This window comes from Squalius cephalus, assembly GCF_949319135.1.
Source record: "Squalius cephalus genome assembly, chromosome: 9".
Classification (NCBI taxonomy): Eukaryota; Metazoa; Chordata; class Actinopteri; order Cypriniformes; family Leuciscidae; genus Squalius; species Squalius cephalus.
In genome coordinates, this window is record NC_137130.1 from 9169250 (window position 1) to 9195472 (window position 26223).

The 26223-nt window shown below is 36.0% G+C and overlaps 1 protein-coding gene across 6 annotated transcripts in view; it reads left to right on the top strand.

The window, feature by feature from the left end:
• The window catches only part of glsb (glutaminase b), a 51041-nt gene that overhangs the window by 16098 nt on the left and 8720 nt on the right, over positions 1–26223 (top strand). Inside the window, exons 2-15 of one of the 6 annotated variants that reach the window (XM_079880963.1) lie at positions 2669–2759; positions 3130–3251; positions 5866–5995; positions 6095–6174; positions 8173–8336; positions 8463–8521; positions 14022–14054; positions 14146–14204; positions 15304–15370; positions 15668–15718; positions 16675–16851; positions 18352–18483; positions 21146–21238; positions 22765–25763. In XM_079880963.1, coding sequence (XP_079737089.1) covers positions 2669–2759; positions 3130–3251; positions 5866–5995; positions 6095–6174; positions 8173–8336; positions 8463–8521; positions 14022–14054; positions 14146–14204; positions 15304–15370; positions 15668–15718; positions 16675–16851; positions 18352–18483; positions 21146–21238; positions 22765–22917 — 1411 coding nt within the window. In that variant the 3' untranslated portion in view covers positions 22918–25763. Of the gene's footprint in view, positions 1–2662; positions 2760–3129; positions 3252–5865; positions 5996–6094; positions 6175–8172; positions 8337–8462; positions 8522–14021; positions 14055–14145; positions 14205–15303; positions 15371–15667; positions 15719–16674; positions 16852–18351; positions 18484–21145; positions 21239–22764; positions 25764–26223 lie in introns of those variants that run through there. The other 5 variants (XM_079880964.1, XM_079880962.1, XM_079880961.1 and 2 more) reach the window with 5 other exon arrangements.

Consider the following 26223-nt stretch of genomic DNA (forward strand, 5'->3'; position numbering starts at 1 on the left):
CAAAAATCTTTAATAATAATTGTGCTGCTTTCAAATTGTGCCACCAAGTTCCCCGCTGTCGAGTGACTGTCTCTGCACGGTCTGTGGTTTTTGGTTACGTGCTGGGTTTGTCTTCTCTGAGCTGTCAGTGGTGTGTAAATAGGCGCGTAATGTTTGTTTTATTAAGTCTGCTGGAGGGCGATGAGCTATCAGGCGCTCTGAGAATCCCTGGAATCCCGTTTAGGGTCACACACTGCAGAGACGGAGAGACAACCGACAAAAGGAGAGGAGCGTGGGCCGGAATCAGACAGATGTGCTGTTTTGTAATTCATAGACTTTTAGTGCTAAGTAGATCCCAAAGGTCCAGTGTCGAGGATTCACCCATTTCCCTTTTATCGATCCCTTTTGTTTTTCATTAGACAGAACTACAAACCGACTGTTTCAGCTGCAAGCTGATACCGCAATTCTGATCATCACACAATTGATTTTGAATCACATAACTCAGTTTGTACTTCAAATGACCTCACTTCAAATTAAATCAATGTTCATCAGTTCTTTGTCTGCATCCTGCTTAATATAATATCAATTTAATAGGAAAAACTAAATGTTTTTTGCATAATGACTGTTTGTGGGTTGCATCGTCAGATATTCCTGTGTGTAACTTTTTTGTTTTTAGTTTATTTTTCTGCATTATCTTTTATAAATTTCTCTTTTTCATGTTTTTAATCTTACAGTAATATTCCATTTGTATTTTTTGGCAAAATGTTGATTTCCACAGAAAATAGTGTCAGCTAATCCATATTTTTGCGGGGCCAGGCAGGCAGTAAACATTAAATACTTAGCAGACGCAAGACAAATACTTGTCGTCTGCGTGAGACTGATGTGATAGTATCTGTGTAAGTTAATATCACTTTGTTTTCATTTCAATTTCATGACAATGTAAAACTGATTAACCCTGTATTTTGGCATGAAACATATCTGAAAAATATTTGTCATAACTGTCTGTGTGCTGTCAACATGAAGAGAATTTACTTCATTAAAGCATAACCAGAAGTTTAAACACTTACAACAGTAGTCCCACCTAAGAAAACACGATTTATAGCAAGCTTTATAGTTTTATAGCTATAATTAACTGCTTTTACTGAATTATTCATAGTAAGTGCTTGATTGTATCAATTTATATATATGTGGCCCCATATAAAGTGAGGTTTGAGTAGAAATGATTCTCTGTGGTAATCAGTTACGGCAAATTTATCAACAGCATTTTTTTTTCAGCATTCCTAATAATGTTCAATTATAAGGCAGGCCAAAGACAGAAATAGACCCATTTGGGGTCAGTAAAATTGCTTTTCAAATGTTTTTGAAAGAAGTCACTTATGCTCACCAAGGTGACATTTATTTGATAAAAAAATACAGTAAATACAGTAATATTGTGAAATATTATTACAACTTAAAGTAATTTTCCATTTTAATATATTTTAAAATGTACAATTTAACAACATTATAAATGTATTTACTGTCACTTTTGATTGAGTAATGCATTCTTTAATAAAAGTATTAATTTCTTGAAAACCACCGTACAGACCCCAACTTCTAAACAGTATTTATACGATCTGTTTTCAAAAGAAGCAAAAGCAACTGAATTTAGTACATTATACATCATGAAAGGCTCTTGATTATATTTTCTCAGCATTTTAAGTTTGTCATAATTCATTGATCTGTTTGTCGTATGTTTCTCATTCATTCTGCATGTTTTTCTCTCCCCCATTGCTCTGCCTGCTGTTTATTTGTGTGTAAGTATGATTTGAATCGTCACTTCCAATCTTTCACCTCTAGTCTACAACCGTATCAATCCTTTCTCAACAACTTTCCTTTCTCTGTTTCATAATCCTCACAAATGAACCCTAGTGATCAAAACCACCGTTTGTCTATGAAACATAAAATGAATAGAGCTAATAGAAATGAAGTTTGGGAAAGGACAGAGTTGTAGTTCAGGGAATGTTATTAGTGTGTGGTGTAGTGGGAAAGTGCTCTGTGAGGGGATGTTTTGGTAGGAAATACAGTCCTGGCCAGACTCTGTTGTGGCTCAGTGCCACAGCAGCTTACGCAGAGCTCCATTAGACTCAAAGCCATCTAAATGTGATAATGCAACGACTCTTAATGGCTCAAAGTTAGGTCGCCTCTTAATAGAACTTGGCAAAAGTGAGTCTGACTCTGCACTCCTGTGTTGCACAATGCTCATGTGTGTTTGCATTGCAGAAGACCTGTAACATGATCTTTGTAGATATCAGCACAGTTAGAATATACGTGTTGTCATATTCATGGAAACACAAAATAGACATTTTATTGATAATTAACTAATAATAATAAATTATTATATTATTGGCCATTTCAAAAATATATGCATATGTCCCGTCCCAAGGAATTATTTCAAGAAATATCATTGGCTTTTTAACTCTTCACTGACTGATTCCTTTTTCTGTTAAACTTTGTTGCATGGCTCTGTTTCTCTGTAATAGGTTTTTTTCTGAAATTAACCCCAATTAACCAAAGATTATAGTGTTCAAATACACTCCAGGCTGACATAATATGTCATATCCTGTGACTGCAGTTTCTGTCATGGTAAAGGTCATTTTCTAAAGTCAGTCACTCAGTGCCAATGCTCTTTTCTCTCTTGTCCCAGGAGAAGGAAGGCTGGCATTCTGCCCAGCTTGGAGGACCTGCTGTTTTACAGTATTGCCGAAGGCCAGGAGAGGATCCCAGCTCACAAATTCATTACCGTGAGTGACAGCACTCCTCTTCACACATGTTTAAATGCACAGGGATAGATATTATCGGCTGTAGCATGTTTTGTTTACATCTCCTGCTAGTAGGTCAACTGTTCCTTGCAATAGTTTGACCGAAGGGAGGACTGATGGGGTCAGTGTGTACAGTTACTGATGTGTTATTGCTGTTATCAGCGCCTCTAAATGGGGCACAGAGCCATATTTTATTACACCAAGGCTATTTTATCTAACCTGGCTGACAAAGGATGTAAAACCCACTGATAAGAGTGTTTTGATTGATGATAGTAATAAATAATGGCATTGAAAATGAGCTGTTAACTCTTATTTGTGCTCATGGAAATCTATTGATTATGTGTGCATTCAGGCATTGAAGGCCACTGGACTTCGAACGGGAGATCCGCGGCTGAAAGAATGTATGGACATGTTGAAAGTCACCCTCAAATCCACGGCAGATGGCGTAATGCTGGACCGACATCTGTTCAAAAAGTAAGTTGACGCTGTTTTTAATGTGCTGCACGCCACGGTCATGGAAAAAGCTGGAAATTTTGCAGGCCTGGAATGATTAGGAAAATAAATTTAAAAAATAGCATTGATCAGCTCTGATTGTGTGTACACTACTGTTCAAACGTTTGGGGTCAGTAAGATTTTTTCTTAAAGTGTAGGTGATAGACATCTCTTATGCTCACCAAGGCTGCATTTATTTGATCAAAAATACAGTAAAAAATAAATAACAGTATTCTAAAATATTATTACAATTTAAAACAACTGTTTCTGTTTTAATATATTTTAAAATGTAATTGATTTTGCTGGGTTGATTCTGATTCAGATGTTTGAATTTGTGAAATATCATCTTTCATCATACCCTAATTAAAAAGGTTCAGGCTGGTTTTGCATGAATTTTTCCTGGTGAATCTGGTTGATCATCAAACCAATTCTTCAGATGGTTAAGAAGTCAAGCACATTGCATACAGTGTATATACTACGTATTATGTACTGCAGAACTATTAGTATGATCGTATAATTGCACCTATCATTAGCCCAACTATATTTTCCCTGGTAATTCAAGGTGAGAAATGAATCATTTCTCAGCCAAAATAATGCCCTGCAGGTGAGAAGAGAGAGAGGAAAAAAAGTGCTTTCTCCTTACAAGGTTTTGTTTAACAGGATTCTGCTTGAAACTGATGACTCTGTGTGGACCTGTCTGCTGACAAATACATCAGGATTTTATAACGGTCCCCACACATTTAGATAATATACATAGGTGATTGATTGCATATATTAAGAGTTGTGGTTGATGGGCGGCACGTTGCATCTTATTGATAGTTAGTAATCGCTGTCTTTTGGCAACACAAGCGATCCCTGACAATCTGCTCCCTCGAGCTTTGTGTCACTCTTCTGGCATGATCCATAAACACCTCCCTCCATAACCAGCCTGATAGATGTCTGTTTTTCAGCTTTTACCACCCCGGTCGATCTGTCTGCCACTGACAGCTTCATTACAGACTGAAAAGATAGATGCCGTGGTGTCAGCTTGTAGAGGCTTGATAGATTATGGCAGTGAGTGACCTTGCATGGCGATCAAGGCAATAAATAGACAGAGAGAGAGACGATATAAAAAAAATTATCAAAAAATTTGACTGAACCGTGCAGATGAAATGTTAAAAAGGAAACGTGGATGAAAAAGAATAACAAAAGAAAGATAAAACACTCTAACTTGATTTAGCTGTGGTTATTAAACCAAATTCATGTATTTATTCCGATATGTGTTAATGTGAAGCCCTAGACCACTGGGACGAAGAAAAGCCAACGAAATAAAAAAAACAATGATGAGTGAGTGCATCTTTAGTGAAAAATAGCAGGCATTATACAGTATATAAGGCTCAGATACTGCATACACTTGCTGTTTTTTTATATAAATTTATATAAATTAGTAAATTAAACATGAATGCAACAATAAACATTAAATTCAAACAGTAATGTGCTGCATTTTTGGCACAAATACTACATTACATGTTTAATTTAGTGTGTGGTGTCCAATTATGATCTTGAAGAAAAAAAAACCCAGATAATTTCACATTTTGAAATCAAATATTCTGAAAAAAATTTCTTTATTCGATTAAATAATTAATCAAGAAAAACTGTTCAAAATATGTGGTCTTTACTTTTACTCTGGAAAAGGAAGAAGTCAAGCTGGGCTCATTGCATTGTGGGATGTAGTACTACCACCATGTGCTCTGATGTACGATGCACATTTTGGCAAAAGTGGTTGGATATCCAGGTTTTCTATGACTACAGATTGTATATGGTGCACAGCAAACATACTGCAGAAATAGTAGGATGCTAGTATGCTATTTAAAAAAAAATTGGTTGCTCTCTAGCTTCTCCTGCCCTACAGATGCAAGTAATAGATTATCTTTTGAACATCCACAACCACATAAATCTGAGCAGCAGCACAGTGCACAGCTATTTTGAGCTTGTCTGTCTGTTCAGGGACCTTGGTGAGGCAACTGGACCAATATTTCAGACACAGTCTTAGAGGACGTTTGAGTTTATGATGCCTGTGAACGCTGTACTCTCCTCTGCTGCAGTGGAAGTGAATCACCCAGCTCTGTGAAACCAGCCATGGCTTCCTCTCTCACGCCATAGATGTTTTGACATTTTACAATAAATCTTTCATCTTTCAGCGAGAAATATGCATTGGAACAGATTCAGCATTTTTCTCCTCTATCTTTTGATCAAATTGGAAATAAACATTTAGCTTCCTGAGGAGGGAGTGTAAACGATTGCTTCAAGAAAGAGTTTTTCTAATGTGTGTTGCATTGATTCTTGAGCGCTGTAATACAAAAGTGTTCACTTTTATCATTTGTCTCCCTAAAATGCACAACTTTGATGGCATAAATTAGCCAGTTTATGCAGATTGGTCATATAGTGGAGTTAATAGTTATGTCTAATTTAAGTAACAAATTAATCTCGGTGTATAATTACTCGGGAGGAAAAAAATTACACAGACAAAAATACATACTTTGGTTTCCCCCATAAATGCTGAGCAAGCCACTAGTAGGTATACATTCTTCAGCTCTGTCTACTCTTGTTTCTTCAGGTGTGTCCAGAGCAACATTGTTCTCCTAACCCAGGCCTTCCGGAAAAAGTTTGTCATCCCTGATTTCCAGACTTTCGCCTCCCACATCGATACACTTTATGAGAAAGGCCGTAATCTTTCCGGGGGCCTGGTAAGATGAGAGAAATGGAAATAATAACACTTCAACTAAAATGTTTTTTTCTACTTGATATAGCCTTTGTTTCTGCTCACTTCTTTCTTTTGATCACAGGTTGCTGACTACATTCCCCAACTTGCCAAATTCAGCCCAGATCTGTGGGCCGTTTCCCTTTGCACAGTAGATGGACAAAGGTATGAATCCTACACCTTCATCTACTGACAGCATGAGATTTAGATTATTTTAGGTTCATCTACTTATTTGAGCATCATCTACTGAGATCAATGAATGGTTTCACTGCATTTGTCTCTAAAAAATCTTTGAACTGCAGTTGTACCATTACAATTTTCATATTTCAACAAGCTTTGATAATCATTTTGGGTATTTATTAACCAAACCACTTGAACTGCGCTATCACTCACCATTCACTATGTACATTATAACAAGTACCGGAAATACTTCATATATATTGGTCACAAAACCATCAGATAAAGTGGCTGCTAATCTTATCATTCAATAAATGCTCCAATATTCTCCTGGACTAGTCATCCAGTGGAGAAAAAACATGCTAAATGTTAAGCCTCTTATGTGAGAATCATTGATAACAGGACTATAAACTCAAAGTAATTAATGATTCCCTCAATATTTAGACCCGTGTGTCACGATACATCCTTTGATCTCTGATGATAAGGACATAGATACAGTATATGTTTTACCCCATGCTATAGAATTTGTTGTAAAGATACATGCGGTGCCTGCATAGCTCTGTAGTGATTGCTATGGCCATTCACCTGTTACACAGTAACCAGCTCTTTTAGTCAACAACACTGCCAGAGCCTTGACCTATTGACAGAAATTGATGGAATGACTTCACTTTGTTCTTTTCTGATCTTTACACAAAATTTGTATTAAATGAAATAAATATAAAACTACATACAACAATAGCTCATACTCTGAAATGTGTTATGTAATAACACATTCACAATTTGAATCTCACAACAACCCCAAAAAACAAAACAAGACAGATAACATGATCACTGCATATTGACAGGGTTTTTCCTGCATTAAACATACTATGGCACATGCCAAAAATGAATCTTTGTCCCGCCAAAGATTTATCAGATTTTTGAATGTGACCATATCTGCTGTTCTGCAGTATCATTGCTTCCGTGAGTGTTTTATGTAAGCACTCTGTGCAGAGCGTCAAAGGTTTCAATTTTCAATGTGTTTTTGCAGCGTTGAGCTTTTGTAGCCAATCACAAACATCTGACAAATATCTGTTGAGTGTGTGAACGCAGTGGCCAATCAGATTGTCAGAATCCGCTCAACACAGCTGAGTTTGTCTCGGCAGGAGTTCTGCACGCTCGCGAATCCTTTCATTATATAATATTTATCTCCTTTCATATATACGTTTTCCTTATACAAACTATAAACACGATGTCAATAAGATATTCTTTTCATAGCATAGACAGCTTCATTGATTATAACAGGAGTGTTCGCAAGAGTGCAGCTTTGTGCACCTGGCATTATTGACAGCTTCAGTGATTACTACACATTGCAAAGTTTCTGGTTTGACAACCGTATTTAAATGCATGATTGAATCCGTTTGACAGTGATGACCATCACAATGGACAGAACAAAACAATCTGATACTGCAAGCCTTGGATTGTAAATGCTAAATAATACACCTGCCACTTTTTCTTTGTTCATTTTATGTCTACTGTAACTTTTCAATTCAGTCACTCAGGGACTTTTTACATATACATTTACAGATTTTTAAATATAAAATAATTCTAAGCACTTTGTTTTATGATCTGTCCTGACAGTGATTATTGTTTATTTCATGAATAAATAGGATAAGTTTGCATTTTTGAGGGGTATTATTGTCAGTACCGGGCTTGCAGTTCACATGCGTAGGGTACTTTGTGTGTGGATTTTTGACCCTGGAAAAACCCTGATTGACACCACTAACTATTTTAGAATAATAAATAATAAAAAAAGTTATTTTTTTTCCTCCTCATTGTATTTAGAGAGAGTGAAAAGAGCGACGTGTTTGTCAGAACATCTTCATATCATGTTAGAATCACAGTGTGGCCTTTAGGTTCAGCTTCCTTTTATTCTTTTGTTTGTTTGCTTATGTGGACCATAGGATGATATCTCTGGTTCTGATCTCTGTTTACTCCTTTACACAGACACACAGTGGGTGACACTAAAGTGCCATTTTGCCTGCAGTCGTGCGTGAAGCCGCTCAAGTACGCTATTGCCGTGCACGACCACGGCACTGAATATGTGCACCGGTTCATTGGGAAAGAACCCAGTGGCTTACGCTTCAACAAGCTCTTCCTGGATGAGGACGGTACGAATTATAACCATCATCTTATGCATGACTGCTTGCTTCTATAATCAGGGAACAGTGTCTACATGTGTCTTATATTTTAAACATGTAACCCTAAGGAACATAAGAAATGTTATTTTCCCACAGAGAAACCCCATAACCCAATGGTGAATGCTGGTGCAATCGTGTGTACCTCTCTCATTAAGGTAAGCATCTTCCACTTCATTTTCATGTTAGTAATTGTTTTTGACTACTTCTCCTAACTGTACTCACATTTACCTAATTTGATTTAGCCAGAACAGACTATTTGGTATTGGCCAAATGTTGTTGATAAAGGTTACATGTGCAGTAATGATATTTAGAGGTTTTGGTTGTAGTTGTATTTTATAGACTGTATGAATAATTAATTGTGAGCAATGCTGCCTAGACTAAGACCAACTGATCATCAGTGTGTATTTTAGGTGCTTCTTGTCTTTTCTTTGTTTTAATTACTGTACACAGTACACCTACTCAAGGCCTCCACTTTCATTTCAACTACAATAAGTGGAGATCATCCTGTTTTCAGGACCATTATTGTTAGAAGTCTGTTTGCAATGAATTTCAAGTAAAATTCATCCAGACTTTCTATTCTCCACATTTTTTACACCCTCTCTTGTCACTTGGGCTGGGCGATATAACTAAAAAATATATAACCTTATAAATATATTGTATTTCTAAGTTTAGTTTTATATAAATTAGGCTTTTTTTGAATGTTGCAGAAAAAGGCCCCAAGAGTGATTTACATAAAACTTGCACAAAAAATATGTTCTAATTTAGTATATATTTTGTTAAATATTTTTTTTCTGAAATAAAAAAAAGCTGTGGGATTATTTTTTTTAATTTTATTTTTTAGTAGTTCTTTCAAGAAAAAAATAACTACATTTAAATTTTCTATTAGGACTGTCAAAATCAACGCATTAAAAAATATTGATCGTTATATGAACCATTCAAATACTTTTAAACCATTCAAACTCGATAAGACTGTGCAGTGTTATTTGACATTTAATTACTTTACTTAATTTCTGTAGCTATATTTCCTTTCTGAATATTACTGTTAGACCTACAAAAAAAGCACTGTTTACATACATACTGTAGGTCAAAAACAATGAAAACAATGTCTTTTTTTGTGACTTGGCCAGTGAAAAAATCAACCAGCCCGACTGAGCCAGTGGAAAAAATCCTTAGTAGGGTTGGGTACCGAAACCGGGCACCGATATGGAACCGGTACCCAAGTAACCGGTATGTAACAAGAAGTTTTGAGGCTCTCTCTCTTTTTTTTTAAAGAATCGGTTCAGGCACCGTTTAGACACCGGTACCGTTTTAAAAGATTTGTCACTGGTATAAAAAAATAAAAAACCCAACCCTAATCCTTAGTGTTGAACCTTGTTATATTAAATGCGCAGCCGAATTTTTTAATAGGTTTATGTAAAGATTAACAAGGGGCTTCCGGGTAGTTCTAGGAACTAGCAACCAGGGTGGTTCTCCGAGAACTAATTGTTTCCCTAGGAACATTTTCCTGGTTTCATTTGCACCACCAGTAAGAACTCTGAAGTTATGTAAGCCACGCTTGTTTTCTCCTTAGTGTAAAGGTTAAGAGGTCAATCTATCACTGTTTTCCATGTTCATAGAGTTAGTTTTTGGAGTAAACATATAGGCTATAATCTGTGTGTTTACACAGCTTTTTTAAAAATGGCGGGTACTGGTATTTTGTGTGCGTTCGTCCAATGAACGTATACTAACGCCACTGGTAGTTCCTATAGTGCTGGTTTAGACCCTGCTCTGAAGTAGGAGCTAAATTAGTTCCTCCAAAAGGAGTTCCTAGATCTAAAATCGTTCCTATTTCCTGCAGCGCGAACACGCCAAAAAACGGGTACTTCCTCCAATAGTTCTAGGAAGGTTACATAGGTATGTTAAAGCTGTTATGCTAAATTTTATGAAACTTTACATTAAAATCGATATGATATTCACAGTGTTGCTTGATTTTTATATCACCATGAAAATCATTGCAAGTATATTGTGAATATCGGATATATCGCCCATCCTTAAAATGCATCATATTACATATTTAGAGTAGTGGGTTTATGAAGCCTGGCTGGTATTTCTTGTAGTTGTTTGCACCTTTTGGTTGTGTTTGTGTGTCACGGCTGATATACCTTGGTCTTTTATGTGTTTTGGTCCATGTGCAAACACTCAAGACAAGAAAAACACTCCAGCTGGGTTAATAGTGGTTTTGTAATGTAATGTCTATATTGCCTTGAGTTGACACTCTACAATATGCTCACAGTTGAGCCCTTGTATACAGAATGCATGTCTGTGTTTTATGCAAAGTTATAATTTCAAAACAAAACACGCATACAAATGCACACACACATTTCCAGAAGGCTTTTCCAAGCTGGGTAGACAGGAGCTATTGTCATTCTCTGCTTCGACAGGTTTGCATAAGAGAAACTATTCAAATTTGTATGCATTTATGAGGGCTGTCAATTTCACTTGTTAATTTAGTCCAGTAAATCTTACAAAAATAATCTACTTAGTGTCTAGTGCTGCTTTTACGTGGAAAAACGCTGTAAATTGACAAAACAAGCCTATCTCGACTGCAAAATAGAAATAAAACAAACAATACATTGACTTTTTTTTTATTTATTTTTTATTTTTTTTTGATAGGGACAATGCACATTAATGAACATCTGCATTGAAACAACAAAAACAGACGTAAACATGCCAGATTATAGCCACAGGGCTAATTTACATCCGTAGTCCCTTCTAAAGTTATCTTTTGTAACGTCTTTAAAATCTTTTGTTTATCTTCATTTGGGGGCTTTTCTCAGCAAATATGGGTAATATGCAATTTTATTCATTCATTTGTTGCAAACCATGTAATTATTTTGATTAAAATTTCAATTGACAGCCCTAGAATTGATTTGAACCCAGCACCAATTCACACATTAAAAGGATGCACCATCACTCTGCGTGATGAATGTCCGGCATCCTGTAAACTGAAATTCAGCCTCACATCTCCCATCAAACCTAAACTCAACCATTGTGATTGCTCTTCCCATATTGTTCTCCTGTGAATGATAGTGGTGTGACGCAAGCTTTCTTTCACCCCTCTGATGTGTTCTGATAGGTCAGTGCTGAATGTAAGTCGTGCCTGTCGGGTTCCTTTGCACCTAAGTAACGCATGACATCATTTCCTCCCCTTCCTTCCGAGTCCTTGAGCACCGCCATGAGCGTGTACTTAAAGCGTGTGATATGCTGTTGAAGGCTCTGTGTGCTGTTTTATGTTGTTGCATATTTTGCAGACGTAGGATCTGTGGGATTTTTTGACCACTGCTGCAGGTCAATGACGTTGGTAATTTTTCCTTTCCATTTTTCCTCCCTCCCCATGAACAAGCCTGGATACTAAAATATCAGTAGTGCCATTGTGTTTCTTAATAAGACGGCCACTGCATAAAATAGAGCATCTGTGCAGGACCAAATGATCTTTAGTGCTGGAAGCTACTGAAGCCCACAGAGGCCATGCGTTATTTTATTCAGAATTTTTTCTTGAGGGCTTGATAAAAAATAATGATGCATGGCCTTTGTGGGTTTCTGGAGTACACTGGGTGCAGTACATTCAGCATTTTTTCATACAGCTTTTTCCCTCTTGTAAGATATAATGTGCAGCAGGGGTGTAAAAAGTACAAAAAGTGTGTGCTTGCATTAAATTATTGGCACTGGGACTTTTTTAAATTGAGTACAATTTTTATTATACAATATTACAAAAGTTTCCACATTTAATTGTAATTAAATATTAAACAGAATAAAGAAACAAAAGAAGCCAATATAATTAAGTTTTCTTTGTGCAAAAAGATTTTGTATGACACAGTTGTTTTCTATTATTTATATTTGTGTTATTATTTTTTCATATAAAGGTGCTTTCAAACATGTATATTGTAAAAAGTTTTATACAAATAAATGGGATTGAACCTTTTAGCAAACCATTGAAATTAGCAGCATTATAGACTTTAGTTTAGATCTACAACGGTTCATCTTCAAATTAAATTGCTTTAGGTGTCATGGCTTCTGATTGCATTTTAGACTAAAATAGATTTAATTGGCTGAATAAGTATAAAATATTGTACTTAAGATTAATTATATATACAAAAATGCAATTTATTCCTGTGATGGCAAAGCTGAATTTCAGCAGCCATTACTCCAGACTTTAGTGTCAACGGTCTGGACCTGTTCCGCGACATTTTAGGGGCGTGAAAATGTAAGTCTGTCCCTATGATAACAAGACCAGATAACAGCATCCATCTAATAAATTACACATTCAAGAACATTGTGCAAGTTTACTGCAACAATGGCACCTTGAACTTCACAAACTATTGAAAAAACAAGAATTTACTTGATAATCCTGATAAGCGCTCATTGTCACAGTTGTAAACAGGACGGCTTTCTTCTTCCATGAGGGGGTTTGGCGTCACGACGGCTTTGTTTTCAGGCAGACCGTTAAAGAGCTCGACACACACGTCTCCCATAAAACCTTGAGAATTCAACCAGTCAGATGATGACTTCGAAACTCCTACAGTGTTTCCCCGTTTGTGTGCCATATGCATCAGACGGTCAGCCAACGGTCAGTGGATGGGACGTCCCATCTGAGGCTGAGACTACATGATCCTTCTCATTCTAACATGCTGATTTAGGGCTCAAGAAACATTTCTTATTTATTATAAATATTGAAAACAGTTGTTCTGCTTAATATTTTTGTGGAAACAATGATATATTTTGTTTAGAATTCTTTGATGAATAGAAAGAATAAAAAATCGTAACAATGTAAAAGTCTTTACTGTCAGTTTTGATCAGATGCTTTCTGAGTAAAACTATTGCTTTCTTTCAACAACTACAAAAAAATCTTACCCCAAAACTATTAAACAGTAGTGTATATAGAAATATAATTGAGTAAGAATGCAATTTTGCCAAATTAGCCCATAGAAATATAGTGATTAAGTGCAATTATTTGAGTACTTTACACCCCTGATGTTCAGCAATCTAACAGACAGTCAAACAACCACATTAGTCAGTGTTCATTTATGGCAGTAATGTTATCAAGCTCAATGGTTCTTAGCTCTTTGCATTCATTTGATGGGTGTCTAAACCCACACTCAGTCTGGCAGGAAACTGTAGGTTATTGGACACTGATCCACACTCACTCAGAAACGCATCAACACACAATGCACAGATCCTCCTCACACATCATCTTAAGATGTTACCAACCCTGCTGATTCACATCCACTCTGGTTTTTGACCCACTTCTCTGTTTGGCCTACAGGTCTTCATGTACATGTTTAACTCCAGTCTTCGCTCTGTAGCGGTTCATCATCACTTCCTTTGTAGAGCATAACAGTACTTTACTGTAGTAAACATGAAATGATTATTATCCTCTTATTGATTTCTAACAACAGACTACTAACTGATGATTTTAGCATTGTACTGGTAATATTTAAGGAATGAAATTATCAATATGAGTTGGTTACTCTTCTGATTAATTTTTTCCCCATTATGCTATTTTGAAAATGTATTTTTATCTATTTTAATGTGATTTATTAGAATAGAAGTATAATAAACACTCAATGAGGGCAAAATATTTTTACATGCCTTTTATTTCTTCCCTCTGTTTTTCAGCAAAGAGCAGGCAATGCTGAGAAGTTTGATTATGTGAGTCAATTAGCAAAGGATTACAATAAATCTTTTCACAGCAGTTGTTGTTTTTGGCTTTGATGAACCTATTCTGATTTCTCTTCTGCAGGTCATGAACTTCTTGAAGAAGATGGCAGGAAATGAATATGTTGGTTTCAGCAATGCCACGTATGTTGAGCTGCAAATTCTGTAGATGTGATCATAGATCATACAGTCAAAATAAGTAGTCCTCTTTCAATTTCTGTTTTTATGTAATGCATAATTTGTAGGGCTGCACAATATATCGAAATATCGCAAATGTATATATCGCGATATGCATATCGCAACAGCTTGCAATAACTGGGGTCATGAACAAAAGACAAAGAGAAAATCACTCACTGCTCTTGGCTGAATAACTTTTGTAGCTTTATCAGTATATATTTAATTCATACAGTGAAAACTAAGCAGTGTTTTGTTTTTACATTTGATTATTCAGTTTCTGTTGTTAAATAAACCTAATGTAGGCCTTCCTGAAACCCTAAACCCTGTGGTTTACACTGATGTTAAAATAACACTTCTTATGCTACAGTAAAACACTGCTGTTCGCTTTTGTTGTTGGGATGTTTTCGTCACAGAAAGAATGTTAAACACGTATGTAGGTTATATAATTTTAAATATATTTTAAAGATAATTTATTTTACACACTTTAAGCATTATCGTATTGAATATCGCATTATTTAAAGGTGCATTGCGCAAGTCTCTGAGTTTTTGCAGAACTATGCCCCCTCTGGCGACAAGCGAAACTGCAACCAGAGTTGTGCACGCGGTTACATGGAGTTTGCGTTGGGGTTTGGGATGAACTAGAAGCCGGTCTCTTTGAATCCATCTTCTACTTTTGCAAAAGTCGCTCGAGTTGTCTTCGCTGATGCTTATAATGGCGGCGAATACACAAACCTGCCAGACATAACCAGGTGAGCGTGAACGCGCATGACGTCACGCCCAGTCGATTCCGTCCCGAATCCCTCTTATTTATTTTACTGTACAGGATTATAGAGGCAATCGCAGTGATCATAGAAGGGCTCATTCAGCCCATCAGGCAATTGTTTAAGCATGTATGGGTTAGAAAAACGGGTATTTTTAACATGAAAAGTTGCTTAATGCACCTTTAATGAGTTATCGCATATTGCATTTTTCATCAATATCGTGCAGCCCTAATAATTTGCATGGTTGGTTCAATTGAGGCATCTGAATGTTTACATGATGTATCTTAAATGTTCACCTGATCTAGATTCCAGTCGGAGCGTGAGTCAGGAGATAGGAATTTCGCTATTGGCTACTACCTGAAAGAAAAGAAGGTTAGTTTCTCAGGGCATATTTGAAATGGTTAAGTGTCTTTATCACCCTTGATTTATTGCATCCAGCAATCCCTCTATTTCTCTCCTTCACATTTTGTCTGCCTGTTTGTATGCAGTGACTTATTTGTCTATTTAGGGTACATTTACACGACAACTATGTACTAAAGAAATTGCATTTTTCGTGTACAGACGACACCATTGTCAAAACGATGTCGTGTAAACGGCCCTTTACTTACTGGAGTGGTTCGTTGTTTTGATCTGAATTTTGACTTTAACCTTTCGTTCTCTTGTATGCAGTGCTTTCCAGATGGCACAGATATGACTGCTGTTCTGGACTTCTACTTTCAGGTGCGTACTGAGATGACTTTCATTTCTGTGTCACTGTCGGATTGCATCATAAGAGTTATGAACTTGTTGCAAAGCATTCTGGGATTGCATTCCAAAATGTTGACATTGTAACTGAAATACACTACCATTCAAAAGTTTGTGGTCGTAATCTTTTTAATGTTTTTGAAAGAAGTCTCTTATGCTCACCAAGACTGCATGTTTTTTTATCCAAAAAATTACATTATTATGAAATATTATTGCAATTTAAAATTACGGTTTTCTAATTTTTAAAATGTAACGTATTCATGTGAAGGCAAAGCCATTACTCCAGTCTTCACTGTCACATGATCCTTCAGAAATCATTTTGATATGCTGATTTGGTGCTCAAGAAACATTTCTTATTGGTATCAATGTTGAAAACTTGTGCTGTATTTCAATATTTTTGTGGAAACTGTGAAACATAACATCATTTATTTTAAATAAATCTTTTGTAACATTACAAATGTCTTTACTGTCACTTTAGATTAATTTAATTTCTCCTTGCTAAATAAAATTCTTCTTATTTTATTGAAAATATCTTTGAAAACGGTAGTGTCTTCCCAGATTAGTCAAAATAGTATGAAATCAAATCAAAGCAAGAGCTTGTGAATAAAAATCAAATTATGGACTCCCTGTTGATGCCCAACCCTAGAATTGAAAGTTCAGGCTTAGTTTGGCATGGCACAAGCATGGCAGAATGCAGTCTGGTGACCCTGTCCCTTGACTCGTATCATGTGCCTCTGAGATCATGTGGTGTGTGCAATGGGATCAGCCCACCTGATCACACACACAAACACACAAATGGTCTCATTCTTAGGTTTTTGTCACCAATAAAATCTATTTAAAAAGCTGCCAAATGAAACCTATTGAAAGGCATCTTGGCCTAATCATATTTCTTATTCATGTGTGTTTATTTGTGATTGCGTCTATATGTGCAGCTGTGCTCCATCGAGGTAACTTGTGAGAGTGCTAGCGTCATGGCTGCCACGCTGGCCAACGGCGGCTTCTGTCCAATCACAGGCGAGCGTGTGCTGAGCCCTGAGGCCGTGCGAAACACCCTCAGCCTCATGCACTCCTGCGGCATGTATGACTTCTCTGGACAGTTTGCCTTCCATGTAAGTTTTTGTGCATGCAGGTTCACACCTGCATAAACACCCACTAAAAATGAATAGTTCACACAATACGTGTGCTAACTCACCTCCTGCTATTTTGGGGTACTATTTCACAACATAATTTGTACCTCTTTTTCTCTACATTTCACATTTTTCTTGTCATTCTTACCTTTATCTTTGTTCACAACGATATTCGAAGGCCCCATGACATTCCACTTGTTTGTGATATACTGGACGTGGATTAAGGAAAAGGATAGAATTTTACTAAATTTCTACCTGATAAAATATTTTAGAGCTTGAAATAACAAAAAAAAATTATATTTATAAAATGTATAAAAATGCCCATGGGGTTATATTTTATTATGACTTTTATTGGACTAGACATTACACTTCTATAATTTTTCAAAGGAAAAAAAAAAACAGTTCTTGAGGGGGTGGATTAAAATAAGAAAAATCTATCTTATATTAATGTTTTATCTCTGTTTTAAAACACTTTAAGTCATCTTGAGGCCCCGCTAGAAGTTTGCTGAGGCCCCTAGTGGGCTATCTATTATGTATGAGAAAATGTAAAAAAAAAAAATACCACTCTGAAACGTCCTGTGAAATCCGTGCTTGCAAAGTCTGTGCATGAAATCCGTTCTGGATGATCCACTTGTTTGTTAACATTGTCAGGGTCTGAATCGGGCTCGGCTTGATTTAAAATTTACGCCATCCTTAATATTTACACTAGAGAAGAACTCGCAGTTATGGAGGGGTGGGACATTTCCTGAACACACGCTAAGTGCTGCCAATTACTACACACTGGGCCAGCTAACCAATCACAGAACAATTCGTATTTCAGAAGGAGGTGCTTCATTGAAATCAGCGTGTTCAAGCCAGACTGGGGAGAGAGTTCTGTGATTAATGTAAAATATGTAAAAAAAATAAAATTATATATATATATATATATATATATATATATATATATATATATATATATATATATATATATATATATATATATATATATATATATAATTTTATTTATTTACATTTTTATTTTTTTTTGAACAATCAAGCATGAAACAGTATAGTTTGGGGTTCTAGTATACCCCCAAAACAAAATCAAGACTTCATAAAAGGGAATAATAGGACCCCTTTAAAGTACACTTTTTCTTTTAAATTCATTAAACAGTTGTATTGTATCACTATAGCGCACAGTATTTCAGGACAAAACCCTGTGACTTATTCTCCAACTACTCATGGTAGAACATACGAAACTGTGGTGTGCAATAATCTTTTCTGGGTAAACACACCTTTATATGCTAATCCAAGCACGCTATATTAACATGAAATATGACAACATAACATGACAAACATAACATGAAAATAAACAACTCTATTAAATTCTCAGTGAACTCACCCAGTATCTTCCAGCCAAACACAACATCTTCAACTATTATTCTAGTATTTGTTTGTATATAATTGTTTTATGTTATTTTAATGTATTTAATTTTTGTCCAGGTGGGTCTTCCAGCCAAGTCAGGTGTGGCTGGAGGTATTCTGCTGGTTGTGCCCAATGTGATGGGCATTATGTGCTGGTCTCCGCCATTAGACAAACTTGGCAACAGTGTCAGGGGCATCCAGTTCTGCACGGTATGTGAATGTTCTTGTTTCTCAACACACCTACACACAATATAAACACTTTCATTTCTTTTAAAAAGTTCTACCCATGTACTGGAAACTTGATTTCTTTTCTGATGATTACCCAAGATATGCAAGGACATAAAACTTTGTGAAGAGATGTAAAGTATGTGCTTTTCACATGATACATGTAAGACATGTGGGATCGGGCGATATGTCAAACATTCACAATATATTAGCAAATTTTTTTTTGCTGGTGACATTTGGTTAAATGAAGCAATATTTGTTTTTTATTATTATTATTGGTACATATCTTACTGACCCAAAATTTTTGAACGGTAGTGTATATTTACCATCAATATAATATATTTATTTATTTTTTATAGAAAGGACACGTTAAATTGATCAAAAGTGACAGTAAAGTGACTTTTACATGCAAATAAATGTTCTTCTTTCTATGTTCTATTCATCAAAGAGTCCTGAAAACATTTACCACAGTTTCTACAAAAATATTAACTAGCACAACTTTTTTTGGTTTCGTGAGAACCAAATCAGCATATTAGAATGATTTCTGAAGGATCATGTGACACTGACATTTCTGAAGGATCATGTGATCATGTGAAAAGTTATTTTTGAATTGTTTTACTGTATTACTGCTTTGCTGAGCATAAAAGACTTCTTTCAAAAACATTACAAAAATCTTACCGACCCCAAATTTATGAACGGTAGTTCAGTTGTTTATTGCTATGTTTTGTTATTGTTTCAGTTTAGTTATTTATCCATTTAAAAACAGTGAAAAACTGTGTAAAATGATAGATTATTTTTAACTAGATTTGTACAGTATTTTACAGTTAGGTTAATACATTAATATTATATTGAATTATATATTGAAAATTGTCAGAGGCCTAAAAATTATAGAGATTTATTTTTTTGTACTGCTATATTGCCTAGCTGTAGTTACATATCTGCAATTAATACAATAAATAGAATTTGTGTTTAGAAATATGCTTTTATGCTTTTCATCTATAGTTTGTCTTCTCTGTTTGCTGTATTTTTGATCCCATGATCCTGTCCTCCGAGTGGTTCCCATCGTATAACTCTGAAATGATCAGAATCTGTCAGTGTTATTTTAAGGTCTTTCTGAGAACCAGCACTGCTTCAGGGTCTGAATATCTCGATAGCCTCTCAGACCCTTGTAAAAGGTCAAGGAATCTATAATTACTCCCTGTGTGTCTTACTGAAATCAGAGTCCATGTCTGGGACTGGGACTCAAGAGTGGGTACAGTCGACGACCCCAGGAAAGGAACCAGAGCTAATAGGCTTTATGCCCAGCTCCACTACTTCCTGAACTTCAGCCAGCTCCTTTGTTTCCTGTCTGCCATTATTGGACAAACTGATTCATTCAGGTGTGTCTGATTATTGTTACTGAGGTCAGGCACACCTGGATTAATCAGTTTGTCCAATAATGGCAGACAGGAAACAAAGGAGCTGGCTGAAGTTCAGGAAGTAGTGGAGCTGGGCATAAAGCCTATTGGTGGAGTTAATTAAAGGATGGGCAGTAAGACCAAGATTTTTTATCATGGTATAAACAGTTTGACACATTTCTACAGTCTCACGGTCACAGTAAAGACTGGCTAGTCAGGGGGTCATAAAACAGCAAATGGCCGTAATATTAGACATTCAGACGTTCCTGCCAACTCTTTCTTCAAATTCAGGGAGTGTTCTGCATATTTGAGGCCTTTAAATCATAGTTTATGAGGTGAAGTGCAGTTTCAAGGTCAGCTTCAAGGTTTAACTGCTTGTTACACAAACTTCAATGTCTTAAAATAATATTTTCTGGGTTTCTGATAGCAGAACAAAACGGTAGATGCGGATATAATTATTAATTATTATTAATATAACTATTATTATTTATAATAATAAACTATTATTATTTTACAAATATTATACACATAATCTATTATTATTACCAACAATAATAATAATAATAGTTTATTAATATAAGGACTTAAAAACATTATCTTAGCTGAAAGGCTAAAATGGAGATGTAGCACATTGTAATTTGCTTCTGAGGTCCTGAGAAAGACTTTCTTTTCTTTTTTTTAAAGGGAATTGAAATTGAATATACTTGTAAAAATGTGGTTTCTCCTAACCCTGAAAATGCAGTAAAATATATTAAACTGGCGTTTCACACTTACAGTGGAAGTCTAATGGAAAGGCAACTGTAACTTTTGCTTATGTCTAAAACAATGGACCAGTAAATCATTTCCTAATCAACATCACACTTCTAAACCTTGAAATGTCACCTTTTTATGAGGTTAATTTTGATTACATTTTCAGAACGGCTACACAAAAATAAACAACAACAAGCTAAACATAAATAAGGAACGGATACTGTTGGCACTACTCGAAATGTTACCTTTAAAGACTATATAAAGAGCACATGGACTAAACCTCGGATGACCCTGAAAACAGGAACCTGAGGCGTTTAATGACATTGTGATGAAGTTTAATTTCAGCATTATGATGGTACAAAGGGCTCTAATGAAAACTTGAAATGCACTGCACAATCTCCTGTCACTTGCAGACCACCTAACGCAGACATACACAGTTGTGTGCGCTTTGAGCCTTTGACCTCTCAGACTGACTCCTGTGGCTTTCTGTCCTGTTGTAGGATCTGGTGTCCTTGTTCAACTTTCACAACTATGACAACCTGAGGCACTTTGCCAAGAAGCTCGATCCTCGCCGAGAAGGAGGAGACCAGCGGGTGAGTGTCCTCTTCTATTTGCCAGCCAGTCTTGCCCTCCCCACTTGCCCCATCAGAGCGTTACACCACGTATTGTATGATTGACGGCACATAATAATTTACTTAAGACTCTGAAGCTGAGACTGCAGAGAAAGCTTATTTCCACTAAACACCTGGTACAGGGCCCAGAGTCACACATGCACAAACACCACGCCCCCTGCTGGAGCATTTTGACACTACATGCCTAGTTAGCTAGCTATATTACAACCCAAAGAGTTTTGTTGGTTTCGGCTGTTTTTGCTGTTCTGTCGTCTCAATGAAGCAGCACAGCTAAAGCAGCGAGAAAAGAGCAGCGTTGATTCGTCAAAGTTCTCAGCTCTGCATGAGATTTTAATTTTGCATGTTGAGTGCCACCTCTTAATCTCCCATGTTTTATGCTGTTTTAGCCAGAGATTTTTGTTTGCTTGCTTCAGTCTGCATCCTCAGATTCATAATCGGCAGGCCCAGATGGAATCTGTAGACTTTTTCCACTTTTGAAAAATCTGTGGAATGCATTTAAACATGGTAAAATGTGTTACATATAGCTAAAAAATTGCTTTTAAAAAAAAATAAGTTAAAATATTTAAACCTGAATACAGACCCGATTAAAAAAAATTACAAAAAGCAATGTAGAGACAATTTTTCTGTTGAAAAAAGTTATAAAAAAATAACATGTATTTTACAGATTCGTGCAAACCTCAATTATTTAATAAGAAAATTAATTGTTGCAAATGAAATTTGACTGTCAAATTTCATTTGAAATTATTATTATTATTATTTTTATATTTAAAATTCTACATGTATAATCTGTCTATATAGTTTATGTATTCTATATTTCTGTATTATTAATTATTTGTATTTTACAATACAATGTAAAATATTATACTATTTTGTATTATTATTATTATTATGTGATATAGGTTCAGGTTGATGTACGGCTGCACAGATAATAATGATCATGACTTAAATCTAGTGCAACCTAAATGAGGCATGTGCAATTTTTATGATCTTCATTATGAAATTTTCTTCAGGGGATAACAATGTCACTTTACTCAATAATATTATTAATAAAATATACATAATATAATATAAAAAATGTAAAATATGATAAATACAATAATGCACTCACACATATAATGTATGTGTTTATCATTATTGTATTTATCATAATATTCTATATTATTTATTATATTATTCAATCTAAAATGTAATAAAATGTATGAACATCCGCTTCATCTGAAATCATATCTGAAATCTGCATGCACAGATTCCGTGTGGGACTGGTCATCAGTTAATAATGATCACGACTTACTGACTACTGACACCTAAATGAGGCTTGTGCAATTTCTGTGATAAGACGCACCTGTTTTGACATTTTCCCTGCTTTGTGAATACAAGGGCTCGCTTTGTTTTTGTTGACTAAAATCACCATATTGAACAGTGTGAGTCTCACACTTTCCCTGGAGGCCCCTAAAAAACTAATCTGTTCTCCGTGTTGCTCAACACAGCAGCAAACCTTTGGACCCATGGATTACGAGAGCCTTCAGAAAGAGCTGGCTCTCAAAGACACTGTGTGGACAAAAGTCTCGCCCACTGAGTGCAATGAAGACAGTTCCACTACTGTAGTCTACAGGATGGAGAATGTCAGAGATGGCAACTAAAACTGACCTGAATAACCTCAACGAGCTTTTTGACAATATATATTTATGTAAATGAACAGTTATTTATTTTCAATGAATCTCATTCTGGACACGTGTATGGTTTGTCACCAGAGTCACTGTATCTTTCTCAGTGAATATGAATGACTGTGGTTGGGGATATGGACTTGTGTGCCTTGGCTTCTGTTTTATCTATCTGAGCTAATGCTGCTTGGTGGACGTTAGGAGCAGTGTGATTTATAGGCTCTGTATTCTCTCAAAGACCAGCAGTTGTTGTTTTTTTGGTGGAAGTTTAGGATTGGCTGCTGAACGGAGACTGCAGGTGGTTTTGGTTTTCATTACAATGGCTTGTTGTGGTCATGCATAATTGACGCCTCTTACCACACATGGAGTCTTTCAGTGTGGCCTTTAACTTGATGGTGTCACGACCACATGAATGTTCTCTGAAACTTTTTGCAGGAAGTACTGTATAGGTGACCGGAAAGGATGACCTTCAGTCAGAATTACAGCAATAGCTCACCCAAAAAGGAAATTTCAGTCATTATATGCTTACCCTCATGTTGTTTTGACCCCATATGTAGTTGTTGTTGTTTTTCTGTGGAACACAAAAGTACATTTTAGTTCAAATCAAGCTAAGTTTCGATTAGCCCCTGAAGTGGTTTTATTTTTGGAAATATGGTGCCCTTATCAGCAAGGTTTTAAGTATTATCGTTTAGTAAAGTAAAGCAATAGTGCGTCCAAAAAATGAAAATTCTGTCATTATTTACTCGCCCTCATGTAATTTTGACCCTGTATGCTGACTTGCAGTGGAACACAAAGGTACATTTTTGAGGAATTTAAAATTTATGCAGCTTTTTTCCCACTCTTCATCCAAAATACCCATAAAAAAAAGGCTTCTGAAGCTATATAATAGCTTTTTCTAGTTTTACACAAAACTATTATATGACTTCAAAACACTTGGGGCCCTATTATACACTCGGCGCAATGCAGTGCCAAGCATGACGCAAGTGTGTTTTGCTAGTTTCAGCCCGACGCAGTTATCATTTTCACGTCCTGCGCCACGTTGTTAAAATAGAAAATGCATTTGCGCCTATTTGTGCGCCCATGGGCGTGCTGGTCTGAAAACGATGTGTGTTCAGGTGCATTTGTTGGCGCGTTGCTATTTTGAGGCAACTAAAATAGACTGTGCCATTGACCAACAAAAACCTGGTCTAAAGTCAATGGTGCAATATTTTTTGTGTTATTTAAAGAGCGCACTAGTAATGTGCGCCTATAGGCGGGTCCACAACGCGCGTACACTCTGCTTATTAAACACACAGGGACATGCAGCAGCACACAAACATGCCAAATATTAAAAATAAAAGGATTACAATGCAAAAGATTATTATTGTCTACATAAAGATATGGTGGAATCCGGGTTGTAGATGATCTGCTTGCGCGCTTTAACCTCGCTCACGAACAGATCCGTTTGCGCTCTTTCTGCTTGCAAATTCCGCCATGTAAATAGCGAATCCGCCATGGCACGAGCGCAAATAGCTTTTAAAGGGAATGAGAGATGAGACTCTGGTTGGTTTATTTCACATTATGCCTAAAACACACCCATTACTCATTAAGAGAATAGGGACAACCCTTTTAGACCATGCACCACACGTGCCAACCATTTTTCCCGAATGAAACCTTTAAAAGTGGATCTGGACAAACCCTAAGAGCACCTGTGCTTTAGACCATGCGCTTAGATCGTTAAAATAGGACCCTTGGAATGTAGTGTGCAAGTCATGTACTGTATATTTATATATCAGGGGCTGCGCAGACTAGTCGACTATAATGCTCTGCCATGACGCGTTAAGCTTGACTATCGACAAGTCGCTGATCATGACCTATAGAGGGTGCAACAGGATAAGAAATCTTTGGCGTCCACTTTTACGTTCCTATTCCATCAGTTAAAACGACAAATAGATGCCTACTCCGAGAGCTGTTTGAATAACTGCCTGTTCTTCATACAAAACTATTATATAACTTCAAAACACTTGGAATATAGCGCACAAGTCATATGGACCCCTTTTTATGGTTGTTTTTTGGTACTTTTTGGAGATTGACAGGTTACTATAAACTGTTGTTCTATTGAAGAGAGCTGCATGAAGGTTCAAAAATGTTCCTTACATGAAGGTGAAGTAGCATTTAACTTTTTGGCTGAACTGTTCCTTAATTGCTTCTCCCTTAGGACACAATGTGATCCAAAAGTAAGGTTAAAAAGGACTTGTTGACCCAAATTAGTTACTGATTTCTAGATTAGTCGCATGCGTTTCTACTGAATTGCTTGTCTTGATGTCTCCATGTCCTGAACGCTGTTGTAATGTGCAGTTCTTGCATCATAGAGCCCCACTAGTACTGCTCAGCCTTATTTAAGGTGAAATCAATAATGTTACACTCCTTCCACTGTTCCGTCTGCTCTGTCTATTATCATATATTATTGCTAAAAACATTTATGCACCTTGATAATTCAGAATGTCGGTTTATATCATACTAAGCTTCAATTAGCTTCAGCAGTTGTTTTATTATGGGAAAGATGCTGCCTTTATTAGGTTTTTAAGTATTATATATATATTTGTTTTTTTATGTGTTGCAAGAACATCTTTTAATTTGTTTTAGTTAATTAAATATATACATATATGTTGTAATCAAAATTATTCAACCCCCATTGCAAATCAGGTTATTTTGGTAAAATTTACTGACTTTTCAGCTGTTTGTAATGAACAAATCAAACAAAAGTAATAGAAATAGCTCAACACAACAAATGTTTAAGTCGATTCCCCAAATTCAACTGAAAATGCAACTTTTAATGACTTCTGCAGTCTCAAAATTATTCATAGCAAGCATCTTTAGTACTTAGTAGAACACCCTTTTGCTGTTATGACCTTCTACAAATGAGATGTAGAAGCAGACACCGGCTTCTGGCCGCGTTGCTGAGGATTCTGAGCCCATTCTTCAAGAGGATTCTATTCATTAAAAGTTGCATTTTCAGTTGAATTTGAGGAAACCACTTGAAACATTTATTGTGTTGAGCTATTTCAATGACTTTTATTTATTAATTGCAAACAACTAAAAGTCTGTACATTTTGCAAAATACGATTTGCAATGGGGGTTGAATAATTTTGATTACAATTGTAAATATATTGCAGTGTATACATATTAATGTCTACATTATATTTTATTTTTGTATAATTTACTATATGCTTTCACAAGCTTGTGTACAGTATATCTGCAGAAACTATTGTGGGCTTTGTTGCTTAGTTTCACTATTTTTGTGTG